The sequence below is a fragment of the Engystomops pustulosus genome, chromosome 8 (genome assembly GCF_040894005.1).
Source record: "Engystomops pustulosus chromosome 8, aEngPut4.maternal, whole genome shotgun sequence".
In the NCBI taxonomy this organism is placed as follows: Eukaryota; Metazoa; Chordata; class Amphibia; order Anura; family Leptodactylidae; genus Engystomops; species Engystomops pustulosus.
This window is the reverse complement of record NC_092418.1, coordinates 52,547,825-52,560,006: the sequence shown is the minus strand read 5'-3', so window position 1 is coordinate 52,560,006 and position 12,182 is coordinate 52,547,825. Positions and strand designations below refer to the sequence as shown.

The window sequence follows — 12,182 nt, the reverse complement described above, 5'->3', positions numbered from 1 at the left end:
AATGATCTATTATTTATTTTGATGGAAAAGTATTTCTGTATTTATGTTTGTTTTATACTAATAAAAATTGCCCCCTATGTACAAGAATATAACTACTATAATACTGCCCCCTATGTACAGGAATATAACTACTATAATACTGCCCCATGTGTACAAGAATATAACTACTATAATACTGCCCCCTATGTACAAGAATATAACAACTATAATACTGCCCCCTATGTACAAAAATATAACAACTATAATACTGCCCCCTATGTAAAGGAATATAACTACTATAATACTGCCCCCTATGTACAGGAATATAACTACTATAATACTGCCCCCTATCTACAAGAATATAACTACTATAATACTGCCCCCTATGTACAAGAATATAACTACTATAATACTGCCCCCTATGTACAAGAATATAACTACTATAATACTGCCCCCTATGTACAAGAATATAACTACTATAATACTGCCCCCTATGTACAAGAATATAACTACTATAATACTGCCCCCTATATACAGGAATATAACTACTATAATACTGCCCCCTATGTACAAGAATATAACTACTATAATACTGCCCCCTATGTACAGGGATATAACTACTATAATAGTGCCCCCTATGTACAGGAATATAACTACTATAATACTGCCCCCTATGTACAAGAATATAGCTACTATTACTAGTAGCCATTCCCCCCCCCCACAGTATACATCCAGCCCACTGTAGTATATATACAGCCCCCCAGTATACAGCCAGCCAGCCCTCCTAGTATATTCAGTCTGCCCGTGCCCCAGTATGCGGCCAGACTGCCCCAGTATACAGCCCATAGCCCCAGTATACAGCCAGAAAGCCCCAGTATACAGCCCCTGAGCCCCAGCATTACAGCCCCTGAGCCCCAGCATTACAGCCCCTGAGCCCCAGCATTACAGCCCCTGAGCCCCAGCATTACAGCCCCTGAGCCCCAGCATTACAGCCCCTGAGCCCCAGCATTACAGCCCCTGAGCCCCAGCATTACAGCCCCTGAGCCCCAGCATTACAGCCCCTGAGCCCCAGCATTACAGCCCATCGCCCCAGCAATACAGCCCATCGCCCCAGTAATACAGCCCGTAGCCCCAGTATACAGCGCCAGCCTCTGATATACAGCCCGTAGCCCCAGTACACAGCGCCAGCCTCTGATATACAACCCATAGCCCCAGTATTACAGCCCATCGCCCCAGTATTACAGCCCATCGCCCCAGTATTACAGCCCATCGCCCCAGTATTACAGCCCATAGCCCCAGTATTACAGCCCATAGCCCCAGTATTACAGCCCATAGCCTCAGTATTACAGCCCATAGCCCCAGTATTACAGCCCATAGCCCCAGTATTACAGCCCATAGCCCCAGTATTACAGCCCATAGCCCTGTATACAGCCAAAAGCCCCTGGTGTACAGCCCATAGCCCCAGTATTGCAGCCCATAGCCCCAGTACACAGCGCCAGCCTCTGATATACAGCCCATAGCCCTGTATACAGCCCATAGCCCCTGGTGTACAGCCCATAGCCCCAGTATTACAGCCCATAGCCCCAGTATTGCAGCCCATAGCCCCAGTATTGCAGCCCATAGCCCCAGTATTGCAGCCCATAGCCCCAGTATTGCAGCCCATAGCCCCAGTATTGCAGCCCATAGCCCCAGTATTGCAGCCCATAGCCCCAGTATTGCAGCCCATAGCCCCAGTATTGCAGCCCATAGCCCCAGTATTGCAGCCCATAGCCCCAGTATTGCAGCCCATAGCCCCAGTATTGCAGCCCATAGCCCCAGTATTGCAGCCCATAGCCCCAGTATTGCAGCCCATAGCCCCAGTATTGCAGCCCATAGCCCCAGTATTGCAGCCCATAGCCCCAGTATTGCAGCCCATAGCCCCTGGTGTACAGCCCATAGCCCCAGTATTACAGCCCATAGCCCCTGGTGTACAGCCTGCTCCCGCTATACAGCACCAGCCCCAGGTATACAGCGCCAGCCCCAGGCGTACAGCACATAGCCCCAGGCATACAGCATCAGCCCCTGGTATACAGCCAGTACATAAAAACAATAACACATGAAACTCACCTCTCTGACGGCCCGACGCTGCTCCCCTGCTTGAACACAGTCCGGCCGCGGTGACAGCTCCGTACGGGCCGGCGTCGCACAGACCATGACGTCAGTCGCTTGCCGACGTCATGGTCTATGCGACGCCGGCGCGTACGTTGTTGTCACCGCGGCCGGACTGGTATCAAGCAGGGAAGCAGGGGAGCAGCGTCGGGCCGTCAGAGAGGTGAGTTTCATGTGTTATTGTTTTTACACCGGCCCCACCAGTACAGGACCGGCCCCGGACCGGCCCCAAACCAATCGGCCCACCGGGATTTCTCCCGGTGGGTCTTATGGCCAGTCCGCCCCTGATCAGGTCTATGAATGGGGAAGGAGAGATTATTTTAGGACGACTCCCAGATCAATTCTTAAGAAAAATAAGAAAAAATACAAAAAACAACGTAAAAGCGAACAAAAGGTCAATTTCATGTCTTCAGAAATAGACAGCTCTGATTATAATGATGAACAATCGGATGTTGACATACGTACACAACCAACAACTTCACAGTCATCCTATTATAACAAACCGAAAACTAACAACAAAAATTCAAAAAACGGACGAGACAGGGACGGAGGAAAGGAAAAACGTTCATATCCACCCCCTCAATGGACACTACGCAGTCAACAAGCGACAAATCCATAAGCATAATAGATGTCCTGTATATCTCTACCAAACCACTATCCGATGACCAAAGAGACTTACTATCGTTGGGACTCAGTTTTTCACCATCTAATGACTTCGACTTATTTAACACCATCAAGGACATTAACAAGTTTGTCAGGGGACTCACGGTCAAAAGACAATTTATGACCGACATCCTAGGCAGTGAGAATATAACCGAACCAGGTCAACATAGTAATGTTCAAAATAATATGTTCTCCGGTTTTAACTTTGCAGAACAAATGTCTATCATTACATTGACTGAACTGGATGAAGGAGGGGTAACATTATCACAAGACAATATGAAGAAATTAAAGATGCCTAACCCTCACTTTTATCCAGCTCAATCAAGAACCCCTTCTATGGACAAATATCAGGAAGTCATAGAGAGGGAATTGAAAAATTTGCATGACTCTTGCTCCTCCAACAGACCTGCTCATAGGTCCAACCTCACACGTAGACAAAAAAACGCCCTTAAAGGGCACCTACCACCACGAATCTACCTATAAAGGTAGATTGGGTGGTAGGTGGATGTATGGGACGTGAGGATAGCCCTTTTTAGAGCTAATCCTCACGTCCCCGCTAGCCTAGCATAAACTTTATTGCCCTAATATGTTAATTTAATTAAGCGGCTACCGGGGCGTGGAGTAGCCGGACACGAGGCTACACGGCGCGGCTACTCCACGCCCCAGTAGCTGCTTTCCCCCGCCTACCCTGTGATCTTCGGCGCGCAGCTCCTGGCAGCTGCGCGCCCTCGTCCGAGAAGCCGGAGTTCTGCGCATGCGCAGTAACTCCGGCCAAGATGCGCGATCTCGGGAACGAGGCCGGAGTTACTGCGCATGCGCAGAACTCTGGCTTCTCGGACGAGGGCGCGCAGCTGCCAGGAGCTGCGCGCCGAAGATCACAGGGTAGGCGGGGGAAAGCAGCTACTGGGGCGTGGAGTAGCCGCGCCGTGTAGCCTCGTGTCCGGCTACTCCACGCCCCGGTAGCCGCTTAATTAAATTAACATATTAGGGCAATAAAGTTTATGCTAGGCTAGCGGGGACGTGAGGATTAGCTCTAAAAAGGGCTATCCTCACGTCCCATACATCCACCAACCACCCAATCTACCTTTATAGGTAGATTCGTGGTGGTAGGTTCCCTTTAAGGAATTGAAGCAAGATACCTCACTTATTGTCAAAATGGCAGATAAGGGTGGATGTGTCATCGTTATGGACTCTGATTTATATAAAACACAGGTTCAAAAGCTGTTGGAGGACCAGGAGTCATACAAAAAACTAATGGGGGATCCCACCAAAGCATTTGCCACAGTATTTGTACATATTTTGGAGGAAGGTGTTGCACTACAAGCTCTGAATGATAAAGAGAGGGTATTTTTGGAAGTGTCACATCCCACTATGCTCATATTACACGCTCTACCAAAAATTCATAAGCAAATCAATCCCCCTCCCATGCATCCCATTGTATCTGGCATCGGCTCATTGAATGAGAAAGCTTGTGAATGGCTTGATTTACAGTTGCAACCTTTAGTACGCAGGATACAGGATATCTGCAAGATACCAGGGATGTGCTCAGAGCAATAAATGGGATGAAATGGTCAAATAATTTTGTTTGGGTGGGATGTGATGTTGTAGCGTTGTATACAAGCATACCCCATACAGTAGCAATCGAGGCACTCGATCATCATCTCAATAAATACAGTACTTACGATACTAATTTCAAACTCTTCATTAAGGAACTTACATGGTACCTAATGACACACAACTATTTTTCCTATAATAACACCTATTATTTACAAGTCCGTAGGGTCTCCATGGGGGTGAAATATCCCTTCTTTAGCCAATTTAGTCATGGCCTTTTGGGAAGAAAAGTATGTTTACAATAAGAGTAATCCCTTTCTTACCTCCATGCACTGGTACGGCAGATACATTGACGATCTCCTCATTGTTTGGGGGGGGGGGGCGATGTGTCTGCCGTACCGGTGCTTATGGACTACTTCAACCATAATACATATAACCTACAATTTACACATTCAGTGGGTATTGACAGTGTCATTTTCCTGGACTTGTTCATAGGTATTGATGAAAGGGGAACGGTACAAACCCGTACATACAAAAAACAAACTTCAGGAAACACCATTTTACATGCAAAGAGTTCCCATTCGACACACACCATAAAATCCATTCCAGTGGGGGAAATGACAAGAGCCCGTAGGAACTGCAGCACTGATCAAGATTATCATTCAGAGACCACAAACATCATTTCCAGATTAAAACAAAGGAAATACCCAAATTGGGCGCTAACTAGAGCTAAAAACACATAGTGGACTCTAAAAATCGCAAAGAATTACTACTAGGTCCTAGACAACATCACCCACATGAAAGAGGCAATAACATTAATATCCCATACCTGACACTACAGTATAGTAATCAATTTTTTCAGATCAAAAAGATTGTAGAACAGAATTTACCCATACTTATGGATGATATTAAATTAGCTGAAATTTTACATGGTGGATGTAAAGTAGTATCACGTAGGGCACCGACATTAGGTAATTATGTTTCCCCAAGTTTGTTTTGTGAACATACAAGTCATAACAGCAATCCCACGTGGCTGACCACTAAAGGCTTTTACAGATGTGGCACACACCCATGCACTACATGCAAATTTGTTAAAGTTACAAAAAAAATTTCCAATACTGATAATACAATAACATATGACATTAACAAATATCTCAATTGCAATAGCAATTATGTAATATATGTCATCAGATGCAGCACAAGCGCGGTTATGTACATTGGGTGCACCAAACGGAGATTTAAAGAGAGACTAACCGAACATCTCAGGGATGTCAGGAGCCGTCAAACACTTTATCGAGGTACACCAGGGTAACGTTTCAAGTTTAGAAACTTTTGCAATAGAACAGATCCATAAGGGAAGAAGAGGGGGGGACAGACAGAAGACACTGCGAAATAGGGAAGCATTTTGGATCCTCCATTTAGATACGAGAATACCAAAAGGCTTAAATTCTAGACATGAATTTTTATTCCATTATTGATTTTTCCCTTACTGGTCTTCTACTGTCATCTTCCTCTCCACTTATGAAAACATTTTTATTTTACATATATGTGATTGACTAAGCTGCTGGATCTGTTCTATTATCCACTTTCTATGTTACGGCTCACCAAGGGGTGGAAGAGGTGCATCGGGTTTTGAGTACAGTTTATTTCATGGGTGTATGGTCGTGTAGTTTTCAATCGATACGCACCTGTTATTTCATAATTTAAAGCGGCAACTATATCGAGCAGAAGGACATGTAGTTCCCAAGACACCGCAAACAAATGGTACATTGTAATGCAGGCGCAGTGGACACAGTACTGATTGATCCGCTGTGACCTGCAGTCCTCCATAGGAATGTTAACCATGCATGTTAATGGAAAGTCTTTTGGGTTTACGTATTTCCTAAATTTAGATTTCATATTTCTACTATCTATAATATATCCGAATAAGGAGAATATGTTCCACTGAGGATGAATTTGAAGCTCAAGCAACAGATTTGAAAAATAGATTTTTGCAGCGTGGATATAGCAAAAGATCTTTAAAACAGGCATACTGGCGTGCGAAGAAGACATCTCGCCAAACACTCTTAATACCTAAAGAAAAAGAAAAAGCCCCGGATTTGGTAAGATTTGTCACAGATTACAATTCCCAGCGGTATGAAATCCGCCCAATTATGCATGTTTGTTATGTTATTTAACCCCTTAAGGACGCAGCCATTTTGCAGGTTAAGGCTCAGCCCGATTTTTTGGATTCTGACCTGCGTCGCTTTATATGGTTATAACTTTTGAACACTGTTACTTATCAAAACGATTCTGAGATTGTTTTTTCCCCACATGTTGTACTTCATTTTAGTGGTAAATTTTGGCAGATAAGTTTTGCGTTTATTTACAAAAAAAAAGAAAATATGATACATTTTTTGAAAAATTTGCCATTTTCGAAATTCAAAATCATTGCGTTTCCAGGCAGATAGATTTACCACCTAAATAAGTTGCTGAATAACATTTCCCATTTGTCTACTTTACATTTTCATAATTTTTGATATGTCTGGATAATTTATTTTGATGTCACGCGGCTTACAAAAAGAATATCGCTTTTCCGGATTTTCAGAATTGACTATTTTGGGGATAAATACAGTTTGGAATGAAATTTTACATATTTAGCATCAAAACCCCCTATATAACCAACCCATTTTCAAATCTGCACCCCTCAAGCTATCAGAAACCGCTTTTACGAAGATTGTTAACCCCTTGAGATCTTCATAGTAATTGAATCAAAATGGAGGTGAAATTTAGAATGGTCAAATTGTTCCCTTATACGTTCATTTAGCACTAAAATTTACACATTTCCAAAATATAAAAAGAGAAAACCCACCATACAATTTGTTCTGCAATTTCTCCTGAGTACAGAGACCCCCCACATGTGGCCGTTACTTGTTTTATGGGCGCACAGCGAGACGCAGAAGGGAAGGAGCGCCCTGCAGCTGCCAGGATTTTAGTTTCCTCATTGGCCCCTTTTGAAGGCTATAAAATTTTCGCTTTTGCGTTATTGGGGCCATGTGATGCCATTTTTTTTGCGGGATGAGATGCTTTTTCCATTGTTACCATTTTGGGGTTGGTATCACCTATTGTTGAAAATTTAGGAACTTTTTTTGAGGGCAGGAGTAGAAAAGCATCAATTCTGTACTGGATTTTTTACTCTTTTTTTTTTTGGTGTTCACCGTATAGACTAATAATCATGTTATCTTTATTCTATGGGTTGATACGATTACGGGGATACCAGACTTGAATATATTTTCTTACGTTTTACTAAATTTGTCAAACAAAACCCTAATGTGGGGAAAAATCTATCATTTATGTATTGCCGTCTTCCAAGTGGCATAACATTGTTACTTTTTTGGCTACGGAGCTGGTTGATGGCTTGTTTTTTGCGGGACATGTTGTACTTTGCACCAGTATCATGTCGGAGTACACATGGTTTTTTGATCGCATTTTATAGCATTTTTTGTGGGATTGAATAGCTAAAAATCATAATTTTTGGAAGGTTTATAGCAGTTTTTTTTTACGGCGTTTATCGTGGGGGTTCAATAATGATTTACTTTTATTCTACGGTTTGTTACGGACGCGGTGATACTATATATGTGGGGTTTGTGTTATGATTTAGACTTTTTTTTTAGTTATATGTCTCTTTATATGTTTTGGGGGTTTTGGGCATTTTTAGTGATTTATTACTTTATTTTTTTATTGAATAACATTTTTTTTTTTACTTTTTCACTTTTATACCATGGGACATGAAGAAGCAATCTTCTGATTGCTTCTTCATGATAATATTCTGCAATACTCATGTATTGCAGAGTATTATCAGTGTCAGCCTATACACTTGCATAGGCTGGCACTGTGCCAGTAAGATGACGTCACAGACGCCATCTTACTGGCAATTCTTGCAGGTAACTCTGGGGTCCAGATCGGACCCCAGAGTTACTATAGCAACGATCGGCGCACCCCGAAAACGGTTCGGGGGGGCCGATCGTGGGGGAAAGACCCCCCAGATACATGTTAGATGCCGCGGTCGCGCTGACCGCGGCATTTAACGGGTTAAGCACCCGCGATCGGAGACAACTCCGATCGCGGGTGTTACACTGGGGTGCCGGCTATCAGTCACAGCCGGCACCCCGTCTTTCCCGATGCCGGTTCGGCTCAGATCTTGAGCCAAACCGGCATCAGCTCAGCGTCCGATATATCGGACGCTGAGCGCTAAGTCACTGAGCTCAGCGTCCGATATATCGGACGCTGAGCGGGAAGAGGTTAATCTTAGTAAATTCTCTACACACCTGCATTAATATACTTTATACCTGGATATGGGTTTAGCCATTAAAGGAAACCTACCACTTCTGATGGTAGGTAGGAGATGTAAACACCGGGCACCAGCTCAGGGTGAGCTGGTGCCGGAGCTTACCTTAGCGAGTGTTTTAAACCGCTATATCGCGGTTTAAACACATTTTGATTTACCTCTCCGAGGTAGCTTCGGCGCTGCGTGCGGCCGTGCGCGCGTGACGCCTCCGGCGCGCAGCGCCGAAGCTACCTCGGAGAGGTAAATCAAAATGTGTTTAAACCGCGATATAGCGGTTTAAAACACTCGCTAAGGTAAGCTCCGGCACCAGCTCACCCTGAGCTGGTGCCCGGTGTTTACATCTCCTACCTACCATCAGAAGTGGTAGGTTTCCTTTAAATGTAATGTAATTATTATGTGTATTTTCCTCACTCTCCATCCCTCACCCCCTCACCACTCACACCCTATCCCACCCTGCTCCTCACTATGATGTCTCACATATATTGACGTTTACCCAACGATCACTTAACCCATAAGACACCCTGTCCAAAATGGTTAATACTTTGTATTTGCTCCAGCTACCTACTTGGGGATTGTAATATATATGTACATCTCCCCAATATGATATTGGTGGGCTCCAATACACGATGGTATAGGGACACAATGAATTATTTTGTTGAGATAAAATGAATTCTTTTATTTATTATTATCTTTATTTATTTGTATACCATGTATCTTCATTTACCAAATGTATGTATGCTATTTTTATACACATTTAATCGATACATCATGTTCTTGTACTATATGTCTTCTATGCACATGTCACTCTAAATAACATGCTTAATTGATTATACATTTGTATTATATGTATGCATATGAACATGTCACTTTATATAATATGTGAATTCAAGGTTTGTGTGGTTACCCATACACTTATTTTACACAATGCTTTTATGTATATGATGATATAACATTATGTACATAATAACTATAACGATCATATTTTACACAACGTTTTTTCATATTTTATTTTTTGCACATATATTTTCCTTGCACAGATTATTTTTATAATACCCCGAATAGTATCTATTTCCATCAAAAATCATGGCTATTCTGCCCTGGTAAATGCAGGCTCTGTGCAATACCTGGTATATTTGCTCTCTAATTGATTCTGTTGGAGCCCGTGTGATCTCGCGATATCGAGTCACGTGATCTCGCGATATCGAGTCACGTGACTACGTTAGCCATGATTACATACATCACGTGACCCGGGGTCACATGTGTCTTTATCGGAATGCTTATTGGTCCATTCCTTTGTCATATACCGGCCCCAGTACGGGAGGACGCCACCCCCAGACGAAGGCCCACCCCGAGCCGAAACGTACGTCGCGGACCCTCCCGGACAGCGGCAGAAACTCTACACCTCCACTATCGGGTAAGAGCTGACTACCTAGGCAAAGGGTAGTTTACTCATTACATATTATATGCGCCAGAGTGGTCGGTTTTCATTACCACCACTCGGCTGATACAAATCCAAAATCCTTGCAGCAAACTGCCAATGTGTTTGGCGTATTAGTTCAGTCTCTTACCACGATATAAGTCACCTTCTCTATATTCTTGCCTTGTCCGGGTCGGCCCGTTTTTTCTTTTTGTACTCCACCACCTGTAATTTTAATGCATTTTTAATTCTGAGCATTGTTGTTACTAATAAAGATTTTGTTGTTTAATATGCATCCTTTTAGTCGATCCTTCTCTTTCCTCTCTTGTGAGAGGTAGCTTTTGTATTCAATATGATTATTGTGGATCAATATTGACTAAGTGTTAGGTACATTTAGGGTGACCGAACATTGAGCCATATATTCAGGCTCCGGTTTAATTTGGGGTTATGGTATCTAACCTCCCCATCACCCAATCTCCTGTATCCATTTTGTTTATTTATCCTATCTATAATGTAATACATAGTGGGTACTCTTTCTATCTATTCTATACATTGTATTTTATTGTGATGTTTTTAGGGCCGATGTGCTGATTCCGGATGTTCGAGTTTTACGTCACCCGGTTACCGGCATATTAGACACACACCCTATTCCATTCAGTATGCCATGACTAAGGGTGTAGTACACACCTGATACGCGTAGGCTCCGCTATTCCCACATGATGTGTATCTGGTGATGCGATAATGGATGTTTGCAACTATTTTTATACAATTTTCGATTTTTTGGACAAATAAAGATTGCAAGTTTTTAAAGAAATCCTCTGTGCCGGAGTGATCAAAGAAGCTTATTCACACCCTATGGGGGAAAGTGAAGCAGATTAGAGGCGTCACAAGCATTGCTGAGAGGTAGGATTATCGTGGGGGGTACGAATGTCGGGGTATGAATGATTTTGTTGGTCTGGGAATGTGCTGAAGGGCTGGGGCATTGCCCAACTTATTATAAGTAATAAAATTGGGCAGACAAGGTCCATCCCAGAATTGCTGAAGGTGAAGCTTTCGGGGGCCGGAACAAGGGACAAATAAATAAAGATCAATCTGATTTAAAAAAACAAAACAAAAAAAAACAGGCTTCTGTTTCTTACTCTAGGCAAAATTCTGTCTCCAAAAGTTGGCTGTCCTTCACAGCCATACCAACAAAAATTAAAAATGTTTACATTCATTAACTGTAACACTACTTATGTTGTGTATTCTATTGTGTGTCAATCATACTCCCTGGAATATATAGGAAGCCCCAAACGCAGTTTAAAAATTTGGATATCTGAACATGTCTGAAGCTGGTTCAGATTGCTCCGTTGTAACTAATACAAACAGCACATATAACATCTCTGCAGTGTCTAAACACTGCAAAGAGATACATAACGGTGATACATCTTGCCTTGTTGTTACTCCTATTGAATGAGGAGCCTAAAAGAGGAACAATTTCATGTACATATATTATTTAGGTTCTATGTATTTTCGTGAATATTTACCTGTATTTTTTGTTTGCTTGTATTACCTCCGTTGCTCATTACTGACTTGATTGATGATGTCTACTTCCGCCTTAATACATATATAACATATCATGTACCTTAGCTAGCTTAGGCTAGGATCAAGAACTTTAAGTTCAAAATGCATCAGACCCACTTCCCCTATGGTACAATTTCTAGGTTTTTAATACAGATGAAATAAAAAGTTTTGAACTTTCACTTTTTCTTTGCCTGGATGCCGGACCCCAATTTTCCAGGTGAAAACGCCATGTCAACAGAATATTAGCATGTGTGTGAATACAGACTCTAGATGACCATAGAAAGATCACATATCACTACTGTTCATAGTAGCTTCTCTGACTTTACCTACTGCTGATTGGGCAGTATGAGAGAAGATTAGTAGAACACACTCCTACAGCCCCAGATTTCCTTTCATAAAATAACAAAAGAAATATAGGAATAAAGTTAGTTGTTTTTTAATAGCTGTATGGCAAAAATACAATAAACACTGGAATAAGTGGGAAAAATGTAACTATGATTCTCGATTCAATACATATGAATTGTTACTGGA

At 42.5% G+C, this 12,182-nt stretch overlaps 1 protein-coding gene across 6 annotated transcripts in view; it reads right to left on the bottom strand.

The window, feature by feature from the left end:
- The window catches only part of OSGEPL1 (O-sialoglycoprotein endopeptidase like 1), a 247,443-nt gene that overhangs the window by 34,202 nt on the left and 201,059 nt on the right, over positions 1-12,182 (bottom strand). The window contains exon 9 of one of the 6 annotated variants that reach the window (XM_072120941.1): positions 11,660-11,684. The exons of the other annotated variants lie outside the window; for them this stretch is intronic. Coding sequence (XP_071977042.1) covers positions 11,675-11,684 — 10 coding nt within the window. The 3' untranslated portion in view covers positions 11,660-11,674. Of the gene's footprint in view, positions 1-11,659; positions 11,685-12,182 lie in introns of those variants that run through there. 6 annotated transcript variants of the gene reach the window in all.